Raw genomic sequence first — 26,365 nt, 5'->3', positions numbered from 1 at the left:
GTGATCCAATTCCAACTTTTTGCAACACACCTCCATAGGATTTCGCCGTCCAGGGCACAACGACATCGCGATCATGTCGGAGAACATCCCAGAGTCAATACCAACCTCGGTCTCAAACAAGTCGAATCGTCCGACCAAGAAGCGCGCTCTCACTCCATCCACGCAACAGTCTGCAAATGTTGAGGCGCTCTTCGCAAACCCAGACAAGGCAGATGCCAGCCTCGCGATAGGACCAAAGCCAAGGCTAGCCAATGCGCCGCCGGAAATTGTTGCCAACGTTCAAGGTTCTTCGGCGGGCGCAGGCAGTGGAGAGTTCCACGTCTACAAGGCCAGCAGACGGCGAGAGTATGAGCGATTACGTGCCATGGACGAAGAGGTGAAGGCAGAGGAGGCCGAGAAAGAGTACCAGGCGAAGAAGGAGGAGTTGGAGAGGAAGGATGAGGAGAAGCTGAGCAAGAATCGGGCGAAGCGAGAGAAGGCTAAGAAGAGGCAGGAGAAGAAGAAAGCGAGCGAGAAGGGTGCCATGGAGGTGGATGGTGATCAGACGAAGCAGAATGGAGGTATTACGAAGAAGAAGTTGGGGCCGGCGAAGGTAGCACTGCCTACCAATGGTGATGTTGGAGACGGACAGGAAGAAGGCGAGGCGCCACAGGAAGAAGCGGGCATCACCATCCACGACGATGATTGAGCTTAATCACTCCTTGGACAAAGTCTTGAAGAAGTCTGGAACCAGGCTGTGATTGCAGGATGAACTGGCATACCAATCAAGCCCAGATGAAGGTATCAACACAGTCCTACCCTACCATCGAAGCGGAGCCTTCACCGCACACCGCCCATTGCCCACCGAAGGAAAGGTCCAAACCGCTCCTGTGTGGCTTGCCGTCTCCCCAAATAGCCATATCGTGGTTAATGAGGTCCACTGAGACGTATTGTATGTACGCAGCTCGGCGAAAGGATAGGGCTTCTTACTGACACATTCACCTCAAGCGAACATACCCTACCGCATTAGGCAGGTAACATACGGCAGAAACCCTACGAGAACAACTTCGTGAAGAGGTTTCTTCTCTGTCAACCAATGAAGCAGGTTATATTTCCACGACTGCTCACCCGCAGCGTAGCTGAAAAGCCAGACCGTGGCTGTCGCTACCAACGCCGCTATTATATGATCAACCTGCATGAAATCGCTTCAGATAAGCTTAAACCAGATCGCTCGAACCCTTACCCATTGGCTGGTCACGAAATCAAGAAGAGACGATTCGATTTCGAAACCCCTGTGTGGCGCCTGATCACAGCCCTGAAGTTGGCAATGTACTGAATTGGCTAGTATTGCCCGTAACGACTGTCTCGTGAACACCCACAAGACGGAAATTATGCTTCAAGACCTCATGGTGTCAAGCGACAACTACCAAGCTTCAGCTATATCGAGGGACGGGGTGGTCTTCGTGAAGTGTCGACCAGGCCAAAGATACAAAAGCAGACGACCAACAATCCTCAAAATGGACATACCAACTGTCGACGAGAAAGTTGACTCTCGCGCAAGCACAGAAGTCCTTGGCTCCTCTCACCGACTTCATCGCTACACTACCGCAAGGCAATGTCGCTGCCAATGTTCTTTTGACCTATCCAAGCTATTTGCCTGTCTGGAACGAAACAGCGACCATTGCCGACAATCTCCAAGGCGGCGGCGTCTCCCTCTCTTCGCGACTTGTCCCAGTCGACAACTTTCGTGGCGCGCAAAATCAGCAGAATCTATTCAACGCCATTGCACCCATCATGAATGCTTTCGGACCCCTCGCGAACAAGCCGTTGTTTATGTGCTTTACCGCACCTTATGGATACGATGCTGGAGACGATGCGAAGACTTCATCGGTCACCCCTGCTTGGCGCACTGCTCTCTGGCATGTCATTGCACTTGACGAGTGGGATCCAAATGAGGACCAAGCCACCATCGAAGCAGAGTTCAAGAAGACGCACGACATTATACAGCCCTTGATCAAGTTAACTCCAGGCAGTGGAGCATACCAGAACGAGGCGGATACGTTTGAGACTGATCCTATTGGGGCATACTGGGGACAAGACAACTACAACAAGCTGTTGTCAATCAAGCAAAAGTACGACCCATCGAACGTGTTGACTTGCTGGCACTGCGTGGGCTGGAACAGCGCAGACAGCAGATACAGCTGCTACCCTGATGCATAGTTGAACGATACATTGTCCAGATGATCAAATGAACGTCATTCTGCACAAGTCTCAAAGAAATGTAGAGCTCTCGACCGGACGGCGGGAACGACGACAAACTAGTTTGTCCAACAGCTCTTTTAAGCTTCCCATGCCCCCTCTTCCAGACGTGCCAGACAACGCCTCCCAAGAGAGGACCCCCTCTTCAATACAAGAGGATCTGTACCGAAGGTGTGCCTCGAGACGGTCGTGCGAACGCATTATAGAAGCTGGATAATACAAAGCTTCAGCGTGAAGCTGGACCTCACCTCGACGATACACAACCGACTGATTAACAGAAGATGGCATACGACCAAGCTCCTATTGAAGGCTCGCTGAAGTTGCAGCCCTTCAAAGCTCACGTCTCAGACGAAGACCTCAATGACTTCAAACAACTCGTGAAGCTCTCCAAGATCGGACCCAAAACTTACGAAAATCAAACAGCCAATGTAAACAACTGCTTGCTTCAACTTCAAACGTCAACGAGTCCAAGCTGATGCAAGGAGGCAGGTCAAAGATTACACCCATTTTGGAATCGACCGCCAATGGCTCAGCGACGCAAAGCAACACTGGGAGACGGCGTACGACTGGCGAAAGTGCGAAGACCGCATTAACAGTTTCCCCAACTTCACGGCTGAGATCGATGAAGAGGGATATAAATTTAATATCCACTTCATCGCTCTCTTCTCGCAAAAGGCTGGCGCTGTGCCGCTCTTGCTCCTCCATGGCTGGCCTGGTAGTGTTCTCGAGTTCCTAGACTCCCTCGATATCCTCAGGAAGAAGTACAAACCGGAAGAACTCCCTTTCCATGTTATTGTCCCTTCGCTTCCGGGATATGGCTACTCCTCTGGCCCACCCCTCGACAGGAATTTCAACACTGAAGGCATCGCCTCCGTCATGGACAAGCTCATGGTCGGCCTAGGTTTCGGCGACGGCTATATCCCCCAAGGAGGCGACGTCGGCAGCTTCGTGACCAGAGTCCTAGCTGTGACATCCCCCTCGGTCAAAGCCGCCCACATCCACCTGTGCATCGGCCAACAAGGCCTCCCCACCGAAGGCCTCACGGAAGCTGAGTTAAAAGGCCTCCAACGCGTCCAAGACTTCAGCACCGTCGGCAACGCCTACGCCCGACACCACGGCACGCGGCCCTCGACCATCGGCCTCGTCCTCTCCGCCAGCCCCGTCTCCCTCCTCGCGTGGATCGGCGAGAAATTCCTGCAATGGTCCGACAAGAACCCCTCCGTCGACGCCGTCCTCGACTCCGTCACGCTCTACTGGTTCACGCAGTCCTTCCCGCGGGCGATTTACGTCTACCGCCAGTTCTTTGGGGACAAGCCCCAGTTCTTTCATAATGATCCGGAGTTTTATATTAAGAAGCCCATGGGGTATTCGTGGCATCCGGAGGAGTTGGCGCCGGTGCCGAAGGCGTGGGTGAAGGAGACGGGGAATTTGGTTTGGTATCGCGGGCATGAGGAGGGAGGGCATTTTGCGGCGATGGAGAAGCCGGAACTTTTTGTGAAGGATATGGAGGACTTTGTGGGCGAGGTTTGGCCGACTGTCAAGTAGTGTGGATCGTTTTGTGTTGTCGATGATGTGTGTATTGACGGCCTCTGTGTGTATGTGTACGTCTTCAATCAATCCATCCACCCTTCCAAAATCTCCAGCACCTCATCCCTCCACCCCATCCTCTCCCCCTCCCTCTGCCCCCTCGGACTAACCTCCACAATCGCCCTCACCAAATCCACCACCTCCTGCATCTCCTCCTGATCCTCAGACACATACCCAAACCTCTCCACCACATCCCCTCCCCCCTCTTCCTGACTCCTCTCCCTCAAAACCTCCAACATCTTCCCCTTCCTCTCCCCCCACCCCCCATCATCCACAAGATCATGCATAAACGCCCTCGACAACTCCCCCTGCTGCACCGGCATCACTACACTAAACTCCCAATCCAAGATTCCCGTGACTGTATGTCCTTCGACATCGTACATGATATTCCCCATATGCAAATCCCGATGCGCCAGGCAGAGGTTCGTGCGGTTGAGTTTCTTGCTGTCTTCTCTCAACGCTTCGATGAAGTCCTCTAGGAGCGGGAGGTGTGGTCTCATAAACGCCAAAGATTCATGTTTGCGAATGGCGTGCATGGACTTCTCCAGTCTCGCGATAGAAAACTCCACGTACGAGGAATACGGGCCTAGGGGGTTGAGCGATTCGACGGTTTCGCCGGGTGGGAAGTACTTCTCGATATCCCGCGCTTCCCAGAAGCGTTCGTCGAGGACGGGACCTGGCACGATTTCACCCTCGGCAGTGAGTCGTAGACTCGCGATGTGCTTCCATTCGTGAGACGTGAGTTCTCGTAAAACTTCGACCATGAAATCGTAGATTTTCAATTTCTCATCTTCGGTCAGAGAGGGCCAGACGAGATCGAGACTTTGTCCCTTCAAACGCTTCTGAAGGACGTATTCACATCCCAACGGATTGTCGGTGCTAGAATCGTGATGAACGACGGCCGGGACGGGGATTTTGGTGTTTCGCTGTAGCCAGGTTATAACAGCGACTTCGTTCTCTGTTTTGGTTCTGGGGACGTGGGGGCCTGCGATTCGGAGGATGAGGTCTTCTTGGTCGTTCCATGTGAGGAGGGCGATGACGTGGTATTCGGCTTTTGTGTTTAGGATGGTGATGGTCTTTGCTGGGGGGAGGTTGATTGTCGGGAGGAGTTGTTCGATTGCGGGTACGGAGACGGTTGGTAGGGCTTCGAGTGGTGTGCCCATGGTTGATGTGAGGTGTTGTCGAATGTTGAAGTGATCTGTTATGATGTTCTGTAGGACTGATATAGTAGATGGAGTTTCCCTGCGTCACTTCAGCTGCTCAACTCTATGCCCCACACGGCGCAAGAGTTTACTGATTCTTCTTTGGATCACCGCAAGTAGAGCTGAACGAATGCCTTACTTTTCAGCATCGTTTCGATGACAAGAGAGTTAAGTGTTTCATGAACTTATCTGGTAATCAAGTACATACCACCACCATTACCTCCAACCCACTCATATCGACTCATCCCCCCAACATCTAAGAAGTAATGTTGTACTTCTTCTTGAACTCCCTGACCTGCTCCGACTTATCACCCTCCGCAGCAACCCTGCGAAACTCATCGAAGAACTTCGACGTGTGGCCGGAGTCGACAAACTCGTCAATGCGGGTCAACTTCTTGCCGCTCTCGTCGAACGAAAGGAAAAAAGAGTATTCGTTGGTGAAGTGACCGATGGGTGTCTCCCCTGCACCTGTAGCGTAGAATGCCGAGCGGCGATTCTCGACGTCGTAGGTCAATGTGTCGCGGTCGGGTGTGTACTGGGAATGAAGGAGTGAGTGAATGCTAGAGGGACAAGGTTAGGTAGACTGACCTTGAATTCCTTCATAGCCCAAGCCATGCTGTTGACATAGGCGCGGTACTCTTCCTTGTTTCTCTTCTGTCGTCCCAAGGAATCAGGTCGAATCTTGTGGACACAGTTGTCCGCCCAATGCTCCAGGATCTCGTCAGCGTTCAGCGTGTCGTAGCTTGCAAAGAACGCCTCGGTGGTCTTCTTGATGTTTTCGAGGAGAGTGGAAGACATATTGTTGGGAAGGTGCTTTCTTGGTTAGGGGAAAGATTTGGCTGTCTCGTTCGAGGTAGTTCTTCTGTGTGCTGCGATCTCTGGACAAGTTCAATCCTGGCCAAGAGTGCCTACTTATACCATCGACTTTGACCTCATGTACCGTCATGTTCGGCCCGATCATGTCTATCGCTTTCGCAGCCTCGTGACTGCAAACACTTCTCAAAGCAGTATGCCACATCATAGTCGGATGAATGTTCAGAGGCACTGACGTGGACCGTAAGTCCGACCGGGTAGACTCCTTGGGGCCATTTTCGTCAGCGTAGTTGGGGGCCTTCACTGTCGGTCCTTGCCCGAGTGTCCAATGGCATAACAAGCTTGAGATGTCTGCAATGGCTTTGCCTTCATGTTACGCTGTGTTCGAGAAGGGACCTGCATTGTCCTGTCTCCGTTAAGTCCGTGATATGCAGCGAGCTGGGGCTGAACGGAAGGTCGGTCGGCATGCTCGCCGGTTTCCTTGTTCGAGTTGAGCTTGCGGTGTTGTAGGCTGCGTGAAAAAGACTAGGCAGCACCGTATATCGTCACGGTCAGTCTTGAAGACGAGGCCGAAGGGCGAGCAAAGGCGTTGTCCTCAGCCTCGGAGCTCGTGATGGCGTGCTGTCGTCACCCTCTCGTGTTCTACAGGCAGCCCCTGGCACATTCAAACGACGGCGAGCAGCAAGAGACCAACAATCAAGGGTACCGAAGTTTTCCAGAAATACAGGGGCTGTCCAATGGATGCCGCGAAGAACATTTCTTCAGCCCCTCGTTGGTCCCTTTTTCCCTCACCAGCACGCGCAATCGTCTCCCTGACCGCAAGCAGCTAGCGCCCGTCAAATCTGTGTTGTTAGCCGAGATCCGCTCATCTACTTCCCAGCTTCAGATGTGGAGGATGGAGATGGCGCTGCGTGGAGAAAAGTTCGAAAGGGCACCCCTGCAGCGTGCAGATTGCCAGAGACTTCACACGGCCAACATTTTGCCCAAGTAACATGCGGTTATGCCTGAAGAGTCACCGCCATTGTGAGCGTTTTCGTTGAGGAGGATGGAGAGTCGAGAGAGTTGTGTCTTGGCCATGTCCGCCGGCTTCGAGCTCCCTGGCCCGGACAGTTGTTCCTTCCGAAACGGGCCTGACATGCAGCCACGTCTTCCCAAAGAGTGCGGTGATGGCTCTGCTGGCTGCCACTAGCGGGAGCTTCCACGCTGCAGAAAGACTGTCTTCCTCAGAGTCAGGAAGAGGAGAGCTGTCGGGAGAGGTAGCTGGTGGGATGGAGGGTCGTCAAGCGAGCAATCGACTAGGGGGCTGTAGATACGCAATAAGTATGATAGATGAAATACTGGCGGGCGTTGGCTGCTAATCTCGGACGCGTCAACGCCGTTGCAACGCAAACAGATTGATCTCAGACATTCATGTCATTCCGCACATGCTCGCCACGACCCTCCCCGGTTCATCACACCACAGCAGCAAGCATCAACAACCAGCCGCTGTACATACCACGACGCATGCACTGAACAGCTAGCGACGTGACCCATTGCATCCGCGGCGGCCATCGCACCCGCCGTCACTCCCGGCATCGCCAACTCCCAGCCCGCTGGACAGTGCTCGCGGTGGATGAGATTGAGAGCGAGGTACCGGCGCCGCGCAGTGATCGGCCCTGCAGGCGTCCACTAGGGATCGGCCAGCATCAACCACTTCACACCCCAATCCAGCCCAGGCCTCCGTCGTTGCGTGTCTTGTCGAACTTTTTGGCACTTTTCAGAAAAGGGCATTTGCAGCGCAAGATTGGGCGGGTCTGTGTTTGACGTCTCTCAATCTATGTGCCGTGTCCGCCGGTGCTACTGCAGCTCGCCCACCCAGCGACCCACCGCCGCCCGCCAGCCTGGTTTGGGCGACTCGCCCGGCGAATGGCTCGTTCCTCCTACTACGAGCCTCGTGCGGAGACGCCTGTGTCACCGCTTCTACCAGCGTTTCCCATCCCCAAGTCCAGTAATGCGCATTTGCGACACCAGGCTGCGCGCCCTGGCGATGCCTTCGACATGAGCCCGCACCTCTACGGCTCGCCCAACATGGCCGCGCGCAGCCCCAGCATCTCGAGCTACTCCAGCACCTCGCAGTGGACCAGCGGCATGCCGGCGAACCCCAGCAATGTCCATCCCGCCCCGGCCTACGTCGCGGCCTTTGGCGCATCGCAGGTGGTGAGCGAGCGCAAACGCCGCTTCAGCGACGACGACGATGAGGGTGGAGGAGGCGGGACGGCAATGTCCAGCCGGGACGACATGCAGTTCTCGCAGAATGCGCTGGCACTGGTCAATGCGTTTCTAGATCAATTGCTCTACAGCTTCCTGGGCAATGCCATGTCGACGAGCCTGACCGCATTGCGGCCGGCGGTGCGCGATGTGCTGCGATCACGGCTAGCTACAGAGGCCATTGCGAGCGCCGAGGAGGAGCTCCAAGAGCTGCTCGCAGGGGGCGACGAGGAGGAAGAGGAGATGAATCAGCGACAGACGGTGGCAGAACGCAATCGCAAGTGGGACACGGAGCTGGTATGGAAGCGCACGCGGTTGCGAGTCATGGTGTATACCAGACTCGGCGAAATGGAAGACGACGACGAAGAGCGGTATGTGCGCGAGGACGAGCTGTTCCACGGCAGCGACCGTCGCTTCTCGCACTCGAGCGGGTTGGTATCGTGGGCGGCGGCCATCTTCCTGACTTCAGTGCTGGAGTACATCGCGGAGCAGGTGTTGCAGGTGGCTGGACACGCGGCGGACTCTCGTGCACGACGGCAGAGCAAGAATCCGCGGGTGTCAATGTCCGCATCAGGCATGGTGACACCGGTGGACGGGGTGACGGTCGAGGATCATGACATGGAGAAGGTTGCACTGAACTCCACCCTGGGACGACTCTGGCGGACGTGGCGAAAATCTTTGCGCGGCGGCAACAGCAACCCACCGCACGCTCCGCCCACGCCCACCACCGCCGCCAGCAACAACAACAACTTCTCGCGTCGCTTCAGCCGTGATCCCTTCGGTGCGGCCATGAGCCCCAGACGGAGCAGCTTCGGCACGGCGGGGCCTGAATCAGTCGTCTCCGCACTTGACGAATCCCGGCGACCATCGATGAGCACCAACAACGACAGGGGCTCGCCCAGTGCGGGTGACGACGAGCTGCCAGAAGCGCAATACCCCGAACACGTCCTGGCCGCCAACATCCCTCTGCCCATTGGCGACGCCAAGCGCGATGTCGACGAGATTGAAGTTCCCGGCCTGGCGAGGGACCCAGACGAGCTTGAAACACATGAAGAACTGACTCCCATGGACAGCGAACCCAAGCGCAGAAATAGCCACCACGCAGGCGCCACGCCTTTCAGCCTTATAGGCAGTCTTATAGGCGGCGCTATGTACATGACTGGCCGCAGCCGCAGGGACTCGTCTCAGACGACGATCCAAGAAAAGCCCATCTTGACTCGCCAACGTTCAGCGTCCGTGCCAACGCGTGCGAAACCAGTGCAGCGAGAGGAGAAGGCGAAGGACGAGACTGATGAGACCCAGGATCCTGAAGCTGCCGACGTTACAGCTGAGGCCGAGACCGAGGAAAAGGACGATAAGCCTGAAGAGAAGGCCAATGCCGCTGAAATGGAACCTCGCAAACGCGACGATTCCCCACACGTCAAGCCCGTCCTCGATAAACTCGCTGCGAACGCTCCTCCCGACGACGACGCCGAGAAGAAGGAAGCGAGAGGCATTCTGGGAAGTGCGGCTGCTGGGAGTGCTGCAGCGGCCGCGGCGGCGCTAGCTCTGGTGTATGGGCCAAAGTTTGACAAGAAGGAGGCACGAAAGAGCTCGCCTGCGAAGGACACAGACATTGAAGAGCGTGACAAGCAGAAGCATCTGATTGATATGAAGCGTTTCAGCGTGCCGCCGTCTGGCAGTCGTGTTGTACAGCCAGAGAAGGACGATGAGGTAGAGAAGGACGCAGAATCCAAGCCAGCGGTGCCAAAGACAGTCTTGCGGCCAGCCACTGCGGACAGTGACGAGAGCTTCTCGTTGAATGACAAGAACGAGACGGAAGTGGTACAACAGCCCTTGGCCAAGCCAAGACACCTGTCTGGCGACTTTACGCCTGTGGAAGTTGAAGAAGAGAAGGCAGCGGAAGAGGAAGAGCCGGTGGAAGAAGAGGAGCCACCTGTTGACATTGGAGTTGCCAGGACATCAGACACTGCGGTGTCCACGCCGCGAACAGAGGAGCCCCCAGTGGAGTATCACCAAGCAAGGGACAGTTTCACGAATCCAGCCCCTCGGCGACCGTCCAGACTCATTCTGGGCGCCAACGAGCCAGACGAGCCATCACCGCTACGGAAGGAAAGCCAAAACGTCCAGGAAGAGGATACTGGCATTCCTGAGGTGACGCCGGAGAGCTTCCTGTCAAAGCGATCACTCTCGCTAACGGTGTCGCCAAAGCAACAGGTTGAAAAGTCGAAATCACAACCTCCACCACAGAATCGCAGCCTGCGCGAATCGCCCAAGAGAGCAAGTGTACCCAGTGCTCTTGTGCTCAGTCCCGATGGCGGTAGTCACGGCCCAGTATCGCCAGCTTTCGAAAAGACTCCTTCGCCATGGAGGCAATCGTTCGCTGCACCAGAGAAGAGTTCGCAGTGGGCATACTCACCGAAGAAACCCATGTCTGTCTCCGAGCCATCACCGACGATCCAAGAGCATCCCGTCATTCAGAAGATCATGAAGAGACAGGAGAACAAGGTGAGGGAGGAAGAGGAGAGCAAAGTTTTGACAAGTGCGAGCATCAAAGGTCCCGAAGACTTTGAGATGTTTGTGCAAGGAGGCGATACCGTCAAGTACACCCTTACGCCGGAGAATGTACGGGACGATCCTGTGAGTTGGGTTGATTCTGCTGAATGTGTGGCTACTGACAATATTGTGCAGTCGCAGGCAGATGCCGTGCTGTATCCGAAGACGACACGAAACGTAGAAAGAGTGGCTCCATCTCCTCCACCAAAGCAGTCACCACCTCTGGACTCTCGAATGGGGAGGAGCCAGACATCCAAGCAAGCAACTTCCGCAAACCCTATTGCTATTCCACCCGAACCTGAAGACGAGCGGGAGGAAGAGACGTCAAGAGAAAGAGAAAGCAGGAGAGAAAAGCGAAGATCAATCAGTCGTCCGCCTGTGCGCAATACCAGCATTCACAGAAAGAGTGGCTTGGTGGCTCGTGAGCCGCAGGTTATGACTGAGTCGACACGAGACTTTGCTGATTTCATTCGCTCAACTGGACCCAACAAGGAGCAAGAAGTGCTGCCTATCCTCAACAATCGCTCGACAACGTCTCTTAACTCACTACGACAAGCTCACATCAATGGCTCGCGGTCGTCATCACCAGGGGCAGCTTCAGCTCGAAGCCTGAACCGGACTGCCCTGCATAGCGAGAATGTACCTCCAGTGCCGCCGATGCCCAACAAAGGAAAGAACAGCATAATGCAGCCACGAGGACCAGCATCAACAGCAGATGGCACGTCTGAGCTGATAGATTTCATTCGCACAGGACCTAACGGATCAGAGCAAGCCGGACAGCCTAGGCAGCACCGGATTTCACGGACCGTGGCCCCGTTCCGAACAACGATGGACTCTGACCAGTTTAATGAATGGGGCGAACGTCTCGCCGCGCAACCAGACTTGAAATTGAACACCAGCGTGCCATCCGCACCGAGTGTGAAGAGCGCCTCATCCATGAAGTCTTCAGTCAGAACGTCGGCCAATTCGAGGGCGCCGCTCCTGAATGGGTCGAACGCCGGCGAGACCGTACATCCAGCTCATAGTGGTGTACCACAACGGTCGTCCTCGCTATCCGCGCCTGATGCGTCACCGAAGCCATTGCAAACCACCACAAGCGAGCCCGCGGTGAAGCGGTACCGCAACAAGGACCCCTACGCCCTCGACTTCGACGATGAAGACGACGACCTCCTCACAGCCCTGCCAAGGAACCGACGAGAAGAAGAAAGCCTCATCGACTTCCTCCGCCACAGCGAGCCCCCCGCCAACAACTACCCTCGCGGCATGAACAACACCAACGGCACCAGCAGCCCCCAAACCGCCAACAAAGGCGCCCCTCGCCGAGGCAGCACACCCGGCCTCCAAACCCACGGCGCCGACGCTGTCAGCATGGGCCCCCGTCGAGGTTCCATGCCCAACCGTGACGGGCCCCAACCCACCAACAAAACCGCTAACAGCAGCGCCCCGCGCCAACCCCAAGGAACCACCACCATCGCCGTCGGCCCCATCACCAAGCCCCGCCCACGAATGGAAGCCCGCACCAACACGGCCACCCGCGACGCCGGCACGACAGACCTCGCCGACTTTTTGCGTAGTTCAGGACCACCGCCTTCCTCCAACCACGCTTCTTCCGGACCTGGCACTGGGATGACGACGAGAGGCCATTCGAGCAAGACGTCGATTACGAGTGACAAGGCCAGCAAGAAGTCTGGACGGAGGAGTTTGTTCGGCGGGTTGTTTTCGAGGAATAGTGCGCCGAAGCAGAGGGGGTATTTGGATATGTGATGAGATAAGCTTCATCACGTCTAAGAGATGGATGGGATGGGAATGGGAATGGAATGGAACGGAGTTTTGGAGTTTTCGCTCAGACCACTGATACCTCATGCTTTTTTCGATGCGCTCCTTTTTGGATAACCTCTGTCGCTGGCTCTGGCTGGTCTGTGTGGCTTAGATTAGATGGAGGAGGGGGAGTTTTTAAGGTCTCGTTGTTCTTTTGTTGCTTGCTTTTGCTAGCTAGATCACAGCACTCGTGTAAGAGAGAGGAACTAGAAGACGAGAAGAGTCATCATCGAAGAAGAAAGGAGATGGAATGAAAGACGGAAGAGGATTCTGTACAGCTGTAATAGTATACAATGTCGGTGCCACACCCAACCGCACATGCAATCCTCACTTTCAAGTTCCCTACCAGCTATACCACTGCCTCTGGATCTGAATCGGTTTATCCGGCAACATCTTCCACGCTTTCGCCTTCAACTGCCTCTGCCTCTTCGCCTCCCTCTGCTCCCACTCCCTTACCCTCGTCGCCTCCTCCTTCAACACCACGCTCAGACTCGTCCAGGGTGTCCGCATCATGTATATCCGCCCTCTCGCCCGGTAATCTGGCAGTTTGCCGTACGGACCTCGCCCGACCCACGCTTGGTCGATGTAGATCTTGGAGCGGTCGGAGACGGTGTGCCGTTGGCCGGATTTGAGCTGGATGTCGACGGTGTGGGGCTTTCGTTCGAGGGATGCGGTTTCTTCGAGTGTTTGGGAGGTTGTACCTGTCACGCTTGAGGAGGACTCGTTGAAGTCTTCGGCCTCCTTCCTTGCACCGTTTCCTAGACCCATCCCGCGCATCACGACGGCTTCGTCCCGTGCGGCTTCGAGTTGTTTCAGGACTTCCTGCGCGACCTTTTTCTTGCTGAAGCGCATTTGCACGATGGCGTCGTCGATGGTTTTGCCGGCGATTTGGCGCGCGAGCATGCCTAGCTTCTTGACTGATGTTTTCATGTTGTGGCTCTTTGCGAGATGTTCCCTCTCTGTCCGCTTGATAAATTGCTCTTTCGTTAGACGCCCGTTCTTGCGGATCATTTTCACGACTTGTCGTTTTTCCCACTGTTCGCGGGCGGAGGGGTTGGGGTCGAGGACGGTGGCCATGGCTCGTGGGTCGCGTGCGATACCGCCTACTCGGACGCTGTCGCCATCTACCCCGTCTTTGGACTCGCTGTCGGTCTGTTTCTGTGCGCGGCGTTCGTCTTCGAAGATGGAGCTGTTGGCGATGTCTCCTGCTTGGCCCATTCCCTCAGGTATTTTAATCCTGCCGCTCTGGGCCTCTTGCGGGTTGTTGCGCAGGTACTCTTCCAGGACGGGATTGGAGCCGGATGAGCTGCCATCGTTGTTTGAACTGGATGCTGCTGTTCTTCGCTGGTACTGTGCGATTGGAGTTTGTCTAGGGGCATTGGCCAGGCCTGTATATCCACGATTAGCTCTTTCACCCTACATGGCAGGCGCAATCAGGCTACGCACATCTGATGGGCAGGCGCCATGACGGCGCTGACAGGGCCATGACGGGGCAATGGATGTGGATGTCTCCTCACTTGCACTTCGAGACGATGCTGGAAGTCGAAGTTGTGAGGTTTACGACCGGGATCTCGGAGCGAGCCGTACCTTCAAAGCGTCAAAGAGTTGGTCGTGCCAAGGCCCCGTGCATGCATGATGCCGGACATGGGTAAAGCAGAAAAAGACATGATCGTCATCTCTAGGGGGGACGAGCACCGGGGCGCTGCCGAATGTCATAAACACACGTGCGCGCTGTCACGATAGCTCTCACCGTGTCCCCTCTTGTTGTTCTGCTCCGATAAAGCACGTCGTGTAGGAGGATTCTTGTGTGTTTGTCCCGCGCGATCCTGGCCAGACTGCCGGCGAAGGAGCGGATACGCAGGGCTTGGATCATCTTTGACACCAGCCCGCCAGCAAGCCGCTGCAAACACTTGCCTCCTCCTCCTCCTCGCCTACTCTACTCTACCTAGCTCTGATCCTCCGCTCCTCGCGCCCCCTCATCCTGTTCATCATCGCTCTGGCAGCAGCAGGTAGGCTTTCACGGCAAGCTGCCGAGCCGCATCAAGCGCTCGCTAGGGCATGTCGCAAGTTTCCCTGCAGGCGGGACGGCTACTGTTTTGGTGCGATTGATTCATATATTGCATCCATCAAGCAATGAACATCAATGCCCTGCTCTCCCCAGACGAGGGCGCTGCATCCCCGGGCGGCGAGAACAGCGATCGAAGAGCCCAGGACGACTCGCAAAGTCCATCGCCCAAGAAAACCTCTTCACGAGCTCGGCCAGCGCTCGCGGGTGGCAAGAGGACTGCTTCTGGATTGAGCCAGGAGGTCAGGCGCTCGCCGGACAGAGCAGTCGCATCGCCAACGTCGAATCCAGCATCGATACAAGGGACGCCTTCGATTCCGCGGCAGTCTTTCAACGTGCAGCCTGGGTCGATAGCTGCGCCAAACTTTCGCCCTCTGCCTCCAACCAGCGTTCCTGCGCCGGAGTCACAGGGTCAATATGGCATCGCACAAAGACCTGTAGCCGCACACCGTCCGTCGTCGACCCCGCAGATGGAGACTTTGGCTGGTAAGTTGAGATGGAAGAAATTGTCGTGTGTCCAAAACTGACGCGCATTCCAGATTTGGCTTCGATGCAGCAACGCCAGCAAACAACACGGACCTATTCCGCAAACAACGTCCGCGGCGAAGCCCAACGCCGACAAGAGCAGCACTCGCCACTACACACACCATTGAGTACTATCCACAGTCCTCCCATCGCGCGCGGCATCTCGCGACAGTCCCTCGCCGACATCACCATGGCGGAGGCACCCTCTCAAACGCCGCCTCCTCGCGACTTCACCTCTAATGCTCTATCTGACACTGAATCCAAGACCGTCACCGATCTACTAAACTTCCTCACCGACAACTCCTACGCCTACGAACAACATGCCCAGCTTATCAGCCTCCTGCACAAGGGCTTTCTCGCCCACGTCTATCCACCGGCGGATTCTGAAGAACCCGCACCTCCTGGTAACCCGCACAGCTATGCTTTACTGACTGAGATGCGCCAAGCGCGTGAAGCCATGGACACTCGATTTGCTGTCGGGGAGGACATCTGGCTTGACTGGCTGTCGGATGAAGTACTTCTGGCCCGGACTAGTGAAGAGCGCATCACTGTGCTGGAGCTTTTCCAAAAGGCTGTCCAAGACGAACCAGCTTCAGTCAAGCTCTGGACGACCTACGTGGACTGGGTTTCTGCTAACTATGCCGCATGCAACGACCTGCCGGGTTCTGATCAGCAGAGTTGGACAGACGAAGACAAGGAGATGTGCAGGGAGCTCTTCACGAAAGATATGATGCTGAACGTGCTCGAACAAGCTGTGGCCGCGACCCGATGGCGCATTGACGAAAGCCATCACATCTGGACTCGTTATGCGCAAGCTGTTCAGGAGGAGTTTCCCGAGAACCCTCTCGAGACTGATGTGAAGCGCCTTCATGGGTTGTTCGTTCAGCGCCTGCAACAACCTCATGCTGCCTGGGAGGATACGATGCAACTGTATTGGCCCATCATCTCCAAGTTCGAAGGAAGCAATTGGGAAGCAGCGATCGCGCAGGTCCATCAAATGGCTGAACCTGCGAAAATCGCCATGGGACTTCGTGCCGAGTATGAACTCAAGCTTCAACGGACTATCGAGAGCGGCGACCAGGAGCAGGTACGACATCAGTTTGAAAAGTACCTGAAGAGTGAGAAGTTCAGCTACAACAAGAAGCCCCGTCCATTCGACTACGATTTGAGGTGTGCTTTGTACGAGCGTGCCCTCTTACGGTTTCCAACCGCGACTGAGTGGTGGCTCGATTATGTCGACTTTACCACGACTGCTCCAAATGCAGCTACACAGTCCCTCCTCCCTCTCATCGAGCGGGCCACTCGCCATTGTTCTTGGTCTGGTCAGCTCTGGGCACGCCGTATTCTACGAGCAGATGTTGAGCAGAAGTCCAGAGAGGAGATTGAGAACACCAAACATCGAGCCACTAATGCTGGACTCCTGGATGTGGGTGGGATGGAAGAGCTGGTGACCATGCTGCAGCAATGGTGTAGCTACCTTCGCCGCCACGCATTCCAGCCTACCGCTACCGAAGACGACGTTGACACTGCTGAAGTTGGCATCACCGCTGCACTTGAAGATGTGTATGAAGCGGGCAGAAAGATCTACGGCAATGACTTCAAAGGCGATCCTCTGTTCCGGCTCGAACAGATCCAAATCAAATTCTACACCGAAGCACGCCGGATCAACGATGCAAGAGAGATTTTCCGCAAGTTAGGCTCGCAACACGGTAATTCGTATGACTACTGGGCCAAGTACTACAACTGGGAGTTGTGGTTCTGGGGCTACGATCGACTTAGGGAGGCACGACGGGTGGAGACCCCTGACAACGGACCACATCTGGCATCTGAGGTGTGCCAGCAGGCTCTTCGCCAGAAGAATCTGGACTGGCCTGAGAAGGCGCTTGAGATGTACCTCTACCACTTCCAACAGCATGAATCTGGAGTGAGACTGCAGGCTGCTCTGGCCGATGCGAGGGACTTCTCGAACCGACTGGCCGCGAAGCGAGCGAAGGAGGCTGAAGAGGCAGCAGCCGTGGCGGCACAACAACAAGAGCAGTACACCGCTGCTATGCAAGCTGCGGAGGGGGTAGATGTTGCGGCTGGAGAGAAGAGAAAGCGGGAAGAAGAGGACAGTCTTGTCAATGGAGAAAGTCACAAGAAGGCGAAAACGGCCGAACTTCAGGAACCGTCGGCTTCAGCAAGTGACCAGATCAAGCGCGATCGAGAGCATCTCACAATCACTGCACGGAACCTTCCCGCTGATGTGGAAGAAAAGGACGTCAAGAAGTTCTTCAGCGATTGCGGCGATATCCTCTCGATCTATATCCTTCGAGATGAGAGCAATACCTCTGCAGCCGCGACGGTCGAGTTCAGCGCAGATGAGGACGTCCTTGCAGCGAAGACTCGCAATGGCAAGCAGCTGAACGGCCGAGAAGTGCGAATACACAGCGGCGGGCAGAACACGCTCTACGTCACCAACTACCCAGCATCTCACGACGAAAATGGCATTCGGGACTTGTTCAAGAGTTATGGGGAGATTATCAGTGTTCGATTCCCTTCGCTCAAGTTCAACTCTCGGCGCCGCTTCTGCTACGTGCAGTTCTTGACGCCTGATATGGCGAAGAAAGCTGAAAATGCAATGGATGGGAAGAAGCTGGATGGTATGCATGTGCTGCTGGCCAAGATTTCAGATCCAGACGCAAAAAAGCAGCGCGGTGGTGCACAAGTCGAAGGTCGGGAAATCATTGTGAAGAACATCGACCGTGAAGCCAAAGAGGAGGAAGTGAAGGAGCTGTTCGCACAGTATGGTCGTCTGGAGAAGGTCAACTTGCTCAGACTGGTCAACAACAAACTGACTGGAACTGGCTTCTTTGTCTATTCAAGCACCGACGAGGCCAGCAAAGCTATCGAAGCGACGAACAACACGCCTTTCCACGACCGAATCTTACATGTTCAGCTGTCAGATCCCAAGGGACGAGCGGCACCGACTGACCGAGCGAGAAGAGAGGATGTGATTGTGAAGAAGGGTGGCGCTTCTGCTTCGCCTGAACCATCAGCTCCACGTGGTTCTGATGTGGAGATGAAGGAATCTGGCCAGGGAGAACAGGAGAGGCTCGACGCAAAAGAGAGAAAGGTCGCCATCCTCAACCTTCCGGATACCGTCAACGACGCACGCATCCAGACTGCAATGGAGCATTTCGGTCCTGTCAAGAAGATCCAGCTACGTCGGGAGAAGGAGGGTGCGATTATTGAATTTGAGAATGTCAACGACGCTTTCAAGGCAAAGATGGGTGGTGACCTGAGCAGCCTTGGACCGCAAGCACGCATTGGGCCGGTGAGCACTCTGATGAAAATCGGAACATTCAGCCATGAGCACAAGAAACTCAACGGATCTGGCGCAGCGCCTTCATCTGGCAGTGCCCTCGCCTTTGTCCCTGCTTCTACCTCCCGCCCAGGCCGCGGCAGAGGTGGTCGCAGAGGAGGACTAGGATTCAAGGCTCGAGGCGGCGGTTTCGCCAGCGCTTCTTCCCACGAGGCGGGCCAGGGAGAAGGCAGCAAGAAGAGCAACTCGGATTTCAGGAGCATGCTGGAAGCTAGCAAGAAACCCGCCACGAAGCCCGCTGATGAGGATATCTACGATGCGTAGATTGTATCATATCAAAATGGATGGATGGATGGATGGAAGGGCATGGTGTAGCATAGCGTAGCATCGAATAGCATAGCGTTTCGTGTAGTACTTGTAGCTGTTTAATGGATGGGCACCTGTGATGGATTCGGTAGTAGGGTGAGCTTAAAGTGACTCCACGACTGATGAAGTAGTAGGAGGTGAGGAGAGTACATCACGGATTGCCTGCGATCTTCGGTTGAGGTGGAGGGATCGAGTCAGGACCAGGACCACATAGTGCCATCTCACTTCATCTCGTCCATGACTTATCATTCACAACAAAAGACGGATCTAACAGCACGAAAGCCGCTTCTCAACACCGACAGACTCGAGCATACCACGACTTCCAACGAGGGACCCAACATAAGCCGCATCAGGATCCCCCATCACCACCACACACCACCCTCCAAACATCCACCATGGCATCCCACCTCCCCCCTCGCCTCCCCCGCTCCCTCTTCCTCCAATACATCTCCCACTTCAACACGCGCTCCTACGCCCTCCAACACGCCTTCTACTCCCCCACCATCACCATGACCCTCCCGGACCCCCTCGTCCCGACTTTGCACGGCCCCGAGGAAATCTCGCGGCATTACGCCCAGGTGCACTCCGTCGCGGAGGAGACGGTCGTGCCGGTGAAGGTGCTGTGTGAGGGGGAAGGGGTGTTTTTGGAGATGGAGGTTTTTTTTCGGTGGGTACTAACTTCTCGTCTCTGTTGTTTGTGTTGTTTGGTGGGTCTGGGTTGCTGATGTTGTGGTGTCATGTGTTAGGTACATCGTCGACACGGACCAGGGCGTTCATGGGAGGACGGCGAGGGAAGGGGATGTGTTTAAAGTGGTTGTTTGGGCGGTTTATGATATTGATGCCGTGGGGAAGATGAGGAGGATTCGGTGTAGTCTTTGGGATGAGAGGATGTTGGGGCAGGTGGATGTGGGGGAGTGTGTGAGGGAGGCGAGGGGGAGGGCGATGGGGGATTTGAGGGGGGAGTCGTAGAAGTCTTAGTTCTGGATGTGTTCTTTTTGGTATTAGATCTGGTATTGATTGCTGTGATATCTGCTGCTGCTCTGTTGGGTATCGTTAGCAGGAACGCCTAATCGCTTTAACTAGAATCCGAGATTTGCGCCTGGTACAAAATGCCTCCAGCTTCGTCCGTATATGTATAGCCTTTATCCCCATGTGCTGTTCGTTATGCGAAAGATTGAATTTCTCCTCTCGTCCTGCTCTTTTCTCCTACGATCTCGGTTCGGGAATGGGTTCGTAGTCGTCCTCGGGAGGTAATATGAACGCAGCCAATACAACACCCAATGCATTGATAGCCAGCACAGACCAGCTCACACTGCAGAGGACGAAGGACTTGTCCAATTCCCAGCCAACAAAGAAGCGGCTATCGTTCTCGTAAAGGTGTGCCTATACAGCATGTCAGTCTCCTCCCACCCACTCCCAATCTCTCCCCTCGACATACCACAAGCGACATAGCAATACACTCTCCAACAGCCACAACCCCCAACAACCCCGCCAAAACCTTCCACCCACTCTCCCTCGTCGCCCTCCCCCCAACAAGTATCGTAATATACGCAACCAACACCGCCAACTCCAGCACCACGCTGAAGTTCATAAAAAACCCCGTACTCCTCCATACACTACAGAAATCCCTCTGGTCGCCCACGCAGTCGTCCGGGAACTTCGTGCATTCTCCGGTTATGCTCGAGCAGCGCTTGTGGAGGCCGTAGGTGAGGCGGATGGGGTGGTGGGTGGTGGGCGCGGTGTAGGAGACCCAGTTGGGGAGGGCGATGGCGGCGATGGTGCAGGCGGCGGCGCCGAGGAAGATCCAGAGGGAGACGCCGTAGACGATGCGGCGGGTCATGGTGGGTGAGTGAGTGAGTGAGGGTGGAGGTGGTGGTGTTGCCTTCGCTGGCGGGGATTGCGTGCGTGAGTGATTTTCGTGGTTGGAGGGCCAATTGGGTGTTGTTCAGGTCGGGCAGCTGCTGGATGTTGTCGCCTTGAGAGCTTGTTGCTGGCACGTCATTGTCGATCGACCGTGGAGGATCGAATGGGAGTCGGTCACGTGCAGATCTGCGGACTCGGCCGTGGTTTCCCCGCCGGAGTTGATCAAGACGACATGGGTGTTTTGGGAAGAACGACAGCGCTTCGTGAGCAACAACTTCCCCTTGTACACAGCCATACAGCCATTTTCCCGATATTCGCCAAAGCAATATGTTCCGCATCCAGACCGAGTGATAGTATCCCATCACAACGCCGCAACGTCCCAAGCCTGGCGACACAGCCAGCCAATTCAGAGCGGCCTGCATCCAGAATCTCGGGAGGCGTCAGGCACATTCTGGCTGTCGCTATTCTGCGACTCAGCGCCGCCATCATCTTTCCATATCCCGTCTCCCGCACCAGGCTGTGGACTGTGGTTCTCCCCATCGAAGATCATCTCTCGTCAGAACGTCCGTGTCCATCATCGCCCTTTCGAGATGCGGAGCGGCTAGCGTTCAATAGCGCCGCGGTGCTGCATGTGATCCACGCTTCTGTACGGTAGGGGTTTCTGTGGATGGCGTGCGACAAGCAAAAGTCACCCTACACACTTTCAACATGCATTCCTAACAGCCTTTCCTTTACGTATGCCATGCAAATTCTACCGTCCTAACAGCTCCAATGACCATTGCACCTATATAGGACTGCCTCCCCGGCTAGCCTTATGGTGCATGTTTACTCGACCCTGTCCAAAATCTTCGCTATGTGGTCTGCCATGGTTTTGCTCCCTATAGGAGCTACACTTACACATCAATCGCCGCTGTCAATACTGGATCTCCAGAGCGATTCGCTGGCCCTCACTGTCCCTACAACAGCACCGAGTGGAACTTCTCATGTCGTCGACCAATCATACCTAGGACTAGCCATTTCTCAGCACTCATTTCAGGAATACGCCGGCAACAAGTCTTCCCCAAACAAGTTCTCTGCCAATCTCATCAACGCGATTTCACAAAGGACAGGCACTGCAGTGCATATCAGAGTTGGGGGTACTTCTGGAGACTTTTCAACTTTCGATCCGAATCAGAAAGAATCAATCGTATTCCCGCCCGGATACAAACCTGGAGGCATTCCAAAGGGAATGAAGCTTGGCCCTGCGTGGTATGAAGGGTTTACGAGCTTTCCCGGAGTTCAATGGACGTATATGACACATCTAGCGAACAACTCGGATGGCCAGAAAGCGAACTCCGTTGCTGGTACGAAAGAGGCAATCAAAAACATTGGATCGAATCTCGAAGCGTTGGAGATTGGCAATGAGATCAACTTCTACCCGAATGTCAACCGCAATGGCAGCTATAGCGTCGTCAACTACCTCAACGAGTGGAACGACTACCAGGAGGCGATTGATGCTGCAGCTGGGAAACAGAAGTATCAAGCTCCAGTCTACTTTGGCAACAATTGCCCATGGTGCATCTCGAATACCTTTCAAAGAGGGCAGAACTCGAAGAACAATGTCGTCTCGGCAGCTCTCCACCATTACATGGACGGATCCAATGTACCAGTTACGGCTCTACAGAGCAACTACATGAATCACACCCGAATCGCAAACCAGCTCGATCCATTCAAAAAACCAGTCGCGTGGCTGGCAGACAACGCCCCAAGCGTTAAAGTCGACCTCGCAGAAGACAACAGCAACACCTACAGCACCAACAACTACGACGTCCTCGGCGTCTTCGGCTCCACCCTCTGGCTGGCGGACTATCTGCTGTACGGCACAACCCTAGGCATCCGACGCATGAACATCCAACAAAGCACGGGCTTCAGCTACGCCTCCTGGCGCGGCGTCGACTACAACGGCCTGCCCGCCGCCGTCCTCCCACCCTACTACGCCCACCCCTTCGTCGCCGACGTCCTCGGCAAAACCGGCAGCACGCGCGTCGTCAACATCGCCACCGGCAGGGACACCTTCTCCGCCTACGGCATCTACGACGGCAGCACCCTAAAGCGAATCGTCCTCATCAACTTCCGCGAATACAACTCCGCCAGCAGCTCCTCCCGCCCTGCCACGACCGTCTCCCTCACCGCGGGGAGCTACAACGGCAAAGTCACCGTCGAGCGCCTCACTGCTCCCGACGCGCATGTTCAGGACGCGAGCAAGATTTCTTGGAGGGGTTTGAGCTGGACGAAGCAGAGTAATGGGCAGGCGTATCAGAGTGCGCAGACGACGGGGTCTGCGACGGCGAAGAGTGGGAAGTTTTCCGTGGATTTGCCGGATAGTTCGGCGGTGTTGTTGACGTTGGGGTGATTGTTGGGTTTGCATTGCGAGGGTTTTCGTATTTCCTATTTTGTGTCATATACTGCTGCCAGAATGGCAGGTAGAATGAGATGAGATTATGAAAAGCTCAAAGAGCAGATTTGAATTGAATTGAAAGGCGAAATGAAGTGTATCATGTCCGTCCAAGGCCCGCTCTTGACTTCGATTTAAGAACCCATCTACGAGGTTGGGTATGTAGGAATGAGACGTGGCGCTCTTGTATGAGTTTGGCATGTTGGCATGAATGATGGGTTGTGTTGTACATTTCTTCGTATCGCAAGGTAGGAAGCTCGTATGCTGAGAACCTTGTCGACGTCGTACTGGGAACGAGCTTGCTCCACGTGAAAGTTGCGTAGTTGTGCAACGCCACGGTATTGATAAAGTTGTGTCGATGCTCCGACGAACGCACCTTCTAGCGACGCACTGGCTCCTCATGCTGTCATGCTCCAAGAGGACGTGGGCCGCCACAGAAAGCACCGCCAAGGCTGGCCAGGATATCGTGCTTGAACAAGTTGTGGATCCGACCGAGCTCCTCACTCAGTCACGTCCACCTTTGCCTTCTTCGCGCTGCCACTCGCTGTGGATGCGACATCCTCTCCGCTCCTCTTCCTCTTGCCCTTTCCAGCACCGGTCTTGCCGCCCTTGACTCTGTAGGTGCCGTCAACGTCTCCTTTGCCGCGCTTCTTACTCGAGCCTGGGTTTTCATCAACGAATGCAAAGTCCTCGTCGTCTCCAAAGCCCGCGCTAGCTGCACCCGGACTGAAGCCTTCCCTGGCTCTGCCCACGGCACGATCGCCCACTTGTTTGGCAAGATCTCTCTTCCCCTTGCCACCCCTGCCAGTAGCGGGCTTCGTATCATGCGACGCCAGACTCTCATTATCGTCAACATCCATCCCAGCGCCATTCTTCGCATGTGTCTTGAGCCAATTGTGTTGACTCTGCGGATTCTGCAACTCAATCTGACGCTCAACCTCCCGCGCCGTAAGGTCTGCCCAGTGCTTCTCATCCGCACCTTCCTCCTTCTTCTCTTTCATGCGGTCGAGACTAACAGGATCGCCAAGCTTGGCGTCTAACCGTAGGAGATGCGCGTCTTCCTCCTCTGCAGTCAAGAAGCTTGGTGGATGTGATCCGCGCATGTCCTCGGGATAGTCGCGTTCGCTGGCTGGCACAATCGTGTGGGTGGTCGCTTGGTCGAGGGTTTCAACGGGAGTCACGCCCTGTGCTGTGAGAGTCTTGTCGAGCTGATGACGGATCACGTTGAGGTCCAGGTGTGGAATCTGCCCACGCTGGACGGCAAGTGTGTACTCTAACAGCATCTCGTTCGCCGTTTCAGGTAGTATGTCTTCTGGAACCACGCTAGGGATGGAGGCTATAGCTGAGTGGGACTCCTTCAGTGAGATATTGAACCGCAATTCGGGGGGAAGGGCTGGGTTGGAGTTGACGTCTAGCAGCAGGTCAAGCAGTTCGCTGTAGATACCCGTCAGTAGTGATCTCCTTACTAGATCGTGGCCTGACTTACTCCAGCTCCTCTCTAAGTCTCCTGGCAATACCCTCCAGCTTCTGCTCTTCCTTGAATAGTTTCCTATTCCCTTCAAGAACGCCATCAAACTTGTGTCGCATCTTGCGATACTTCTTGCGCCATGACTTGTAACGCGGTCGTTCGACGTTGGCCAGTGACTTCCCGCCTGTGGTCGCGTGCGGTGTTGGTAATGGCGCATTGCTCTCCGAGTCCGACATGATGGTAGTATTGATGTAGTTTCAACCGTGCAGCGTCGAGTGAGTGCCTGACGGATGGTATAGAGGAGATGTGAATGGAGGTCGTGTGGAATGGACAGGAGGTTGTCGCGGATGTGGAAGTGTGGTTGCTGGCGCGAGTCGAGGCCAATCAATATTTGATTAGCTCCTTCCCCGGCTCACGTGGGGCCGGAGTTCCGATCACCGACAACTTCCCCAAAATTTCATGTGACAGCTTGGAAAGTGCAACGACATGTCCAGGATCAACATGTCGTCCTCCCCAGAGATGGCCGACTCGGACAAGAAGCGCAAGAGAAAGGTCGAATCCGACGACGACGATGACAAACTCGAAATCGACATCAACCTCCCAGAACCGCCGTCGAAGAAGGCCAAGCGCAAAGAGAAAAAGCAAGCGAAAGTCAAGTCGAAGAAACCAGCCGACGAGACGACTGTCGATGGTGCAGACTCCGTGAAGAACGAGTTTGATGCTGAGAAGAAGCCTGCGCCTGCTGATGCGACAGAACCCGCAAAGCGCTCAGACTATGGCATTTGGATAGGCAACCTGCCTTTCAACGCGACCAAGGACACTCTACGTCAGTTCCTCCTCAGAGAGGGTGGCATCGATGAAGGGGAGGTCACCCGGGTACACATGCCAACAGGTGCAAGAGCGCAGAACAAGGGATTCGCCTATATCGACTTCAAGTCACCTGCGATTCTGGAGGTCGCGTTGACTCTGAGTGAGAGGTTGGAGGGAGGAAGAAGGTTGTTGATCAAGAATGCAAAGAGTTTCGAGGGAAGGCCCAAGGAAAGTGCAGCATCGAAGACAGCCGAGTCGACCAAAGAACCGAGCAAAAGGGTTTTTGTTGGCAATTTGAGCTTCGACGTCACCAAAGACCACCTGGCAGAGCACTTTGGCCAAGCTGGCAAGGTAGATGACGTGTTCATGGCGACGTTCGAGGACAGTGGCAAATCCAAAGGCTTCGCGTGGGTCACATTTGCCGATCTCGAAGCTGCGAAGAACGCTGTGCAGGGCTACATCTGGAAAGAACCTGAGGTGGAAGAAGACGATGCTGACGATGGCGACGAGCCGCATCCAAAGTCCAAGAAGCACAAGCCGAGAAAGTGGTTCATCAATCGCTTTCAAGGAAGAGAGCTACGATGCGAGTATGCTGAAGATGCTCAGACTCGATACAAGAAGCGATATGGATCTGCGAAGGGTGCGACAAAAACATCCGACTCTGCCCAAGATGCTGCCCCAGGTGCCGAAGACACGCTTGAAGGACTCGCTCAGGAAGCTGCAGGCGCAAGAAGTACTGCTCCACGGAAGAACCCCAGGATGAAGCATCTTGACAAAGATCAACGACAGGAAGAGCGCAGAAAGCGGTTCGACGCTCGTACAATCGCTCCTGGCAAAGCTCTTGCCAATACGCAACGTGCAACTGGCGCCATTGTTGCTGGCAAAGGCAGCAAGGTGACCTTTGACTGATCGATGTCGTTGGTGTTTTCTTTGCATATGGTGCTCTATTCACCCAGATATACGTCGATAGCCTCAAAAAGTTCGACACTCGACGTTATGCACCGTCTCTTCGTGTCAGCATCAACACCTCTTGCAATTTTGTCGGCCGTCTAGAACCGCGGATTCAGCC

General features: G+C 55.1%; 13 protein-coding genes across 13 annotated transcripts; 8 read left to right on the top strand and 5 right to left on the bottom strand.

Annotated features, from left to right (window-relative positions):
- Positions 1-73: 73 nt before the first annotated feature.
- Positions 74-688, top strand: M409DRAFT_20522 (uncharacterized protein; the record flags this gene model as incomplete). The annotated part of the gene is made up of 1 exon (XM_033805429.1): positions 74-688. One exon carries the CDS (start codon positions 74-76, stop codon positions 686-688), a length of 615 nt encoding a protein of 204 aa, XP_033670185.1.
- Positions 689-1,773: 1,085 nt separating this feature from the next.
- Positions 1,774-2,199, top strand: M409DRAFT_52554 (uncharacterized protein; the record flags this gene model as incomplete). Its single annotated transcript, XM_033812108.1, has 1 exon — positions 1,774-2,199. One exon carries the CDS (start codon positions 1,774-1,776, stop codon positions 2,197-2,199), a length of 426 nt encoding a protein of 141 aa, XP_033670184.1.
- Positions 2,200-2,519: 320 nt separating this feature from the next.
- M409DRAFT_65007 (uncharacterized protein) lies at positions 2,520-3,783 on the top strand (the record flags this gene model as incomplete). The annotated part of the gene is made up of 2 exons (XM_033816330.1): positions 2,520-2,666; positions 2,728-3,783. The coding sequence occupies 2 exons, from the start codon at positions 2,520-2,522 to the stop codon at positions 3,781-3,783; spliced, it is 1,203 nt and encodes a 400-aa protein (XP_033670183.1).
- A 68-nt stretch (positions 3,784-3,851) lies between these two features.
- Positions 3,852-4,988, bottom strand: M409DRAFT_20519 (uncharacterized protein; the record flags this gene model as incomplete). Its single annotated transcript, XM_033805428.1, has 1 exon — positions 3,852-4,988. The coding sequence occupies one exon, from the start codon at positions 4,986-4,988 to the stop codon at positions 3,852-3,854; it is 1,137 nt and encodes a 378-aa protein (XP_033670182.1).
- A 295-nt stretch (positions 4,989-5,283) lies between these two features.
- On the bottom strand, positions 5,284-5,825 carry M409DRAFT_20518 (uncharacterized protein; the record flags this gene model as incomplete). The annotated part of the gene is made up of 2 exons (XM_033805427.1): positions 5,284-5,562; positions 5,616-5,825. 2 exons carry the CDS (start codon positions 5,823-5,825, stop codon positions 5,284-5,286), a joined length of 489 nt encoding a protein of 162 aa, XP_033670181.1.
- A 1,920-nt stretch (positions 5,826-7,745) lies between these two features.
- M409DRAFT_20517 (uncharacterized protein) lies at positions 7,746-12,407 on the top strand (the record flags this gene model as incomplete). The annotated part of the gene is made up of 2 exons (XM_033805426.1): positions 7,746-10,727; positions 10,779-12,407. 2 exons carry the CDS (start codon positions 7,746-7,748, stop codon positions 12,405-12,407), a joined length of 4,611 nt encoding a protein of 1,536 aa, XP_033670180.1.
- A 396-nt stretch (positions 12,408-12,803) lies between these two features.
- M409DRAFT_65005 (uncharacterized protein) lies at positions 12,804-13,947 on the bottom strand (the record flags this gene model as incomplete). The annotated part of the gene is made up of 2 exons (XM_033816329.1): positions 12,804-13,830; positions 13,904-13,947. 2 exons carry the CDS (start codon positions 13,945-13,947, stop codon positions 12,804-12,806), a joined length of 1,071 nt encoding a protein of 356 aa, XP_033670179.1.
- A 647-nt stretch (positions 13,948-14,594) lies between these two features.
- On the top strand, positions 14,595-18,679 carry M409DRAFT_52548 (uncharacterized protein; the record flags this gene model as incomplete). Its single annotated transcript, XM_033812107.1, has 2 exons — positions 14,595-15,012; positions 15,066-18,679. The coding sequence occupies 2 exons, from the start codon at positions 14,595-14,597 to the stop codon at positions 18,677-18,679; spliced, it is 4,032 nt and encodes a 1,343-aa protein (XP_033670178.1).
- Positions 18,680-19,116: 437 nt separating this feature from the next.
- Positions 19,117-19,690, top strand: M409DRAFT_20514 (uncharacterized protein; the record flags this gene model as incomplete). Its single annotated transcript, XM_033805425.1, has 2 exons — positions 19,117-19,388; positions 19,468-19,690. The coding sequence occupies 2 exons, from the start codon at positions 19,117-19,119 to the stop codon at positions 19,688-19,690; spliced, it is 495 nt and encodes a 164-aa protein (XP_033670177.1).
- A 237-nt stretch (positions 19,691-19,927) lies between these two features.
- Positions 19,928-20,561, bottom strand: M409DRAFT_65003 (uncharacterized protein; the record flags this gene model as incomplete). Its single annotated transcript, XM_033816328.1, has 2 exons — positions 19,928-20,104; positions 20,160-20,561. 2 exons carry the CDS (start codon positions 20,559-20,561, stop codon positions 19,928-19,930), a joined length of 579 nt encoding a protein of 192 aa, XP_033670176.1.
- An 876-nt stretch (positions 20,562-21,437) lies between these two features.
- On the top strand, positions 21,438-22,976 carry M409DRAFT_52545 (glycoside hydrolase family 79 protein; the record flags this gene model as incomplete). The annotated part of the gene is made up of 1 exon (XM_033812106.1): positions 21,438-22,976. One exon carries the CDS (start codon positions 21,438-21,440, stop codon positions 22,974-22,976), a length of 1,539 nt encoding a protein of 512 aa, XP_033670175.1.
- A 542-nt stretch (positions 22,977-23,518) lies between these two features.
- On the bottom strand, positions 23,519-24,722 carry M409DRAFT_65002 (uncharacterized protein; the record flags this gene model as incomplete). The annotated part of the gene is made up of 2 exons (XM_033816327.1): positions 23,519-24,452; positions 24,505-24,722. 2 exons carry the CDS (start codon positions 24,720-24,722, stop codon positions 23,519-23,521), a joined length of 1,152 nt encoding a protein of 383 aa, XP_033670174.1.
- A 265-nt stretch (positions 24,723-24,987) lies between these two features.
- On the top strand, positions 24,988-26,205 carry M409DRAFT_65001 (uncharacterized protein; the record flags this gene model as incomplete). The annotated part of the gene is made up of 1 exon (XM_033816326.1): positions 24,988-26,205. The coding sequence occupies one exon, from the start codon at positions 24,988-24,990 to the stop codon at positions 26,203-26,205; it is 1,218 nt and encodes a 405-aa protein (XP_033670173.1).
- Between the last annotated feature and the right edge of the window lie 160 nt (positions 26,206-26,365).

The sequence above is a fragment of the Zasmidium cellare genome (assembly GCF_010093935.1).
Source record: "Zasmidium cellare ATCC 36951 unplaced genomic scaffold M409scaffold_10, whole genome shotgun sequence".
Taxonomy (NCBI): Eukaryota; Fungi; Ascomycota; class Dothideomycetes; order Mycosphaerellales; family Mycosphaerellaceae; genus Zasmidium; species Zasmidium cellare.
The sequence above is the reverse complement of the archived record's forward strand: the minus strand, read 5'-3'. Positions and strand labels throughout refer to the sequence as shown.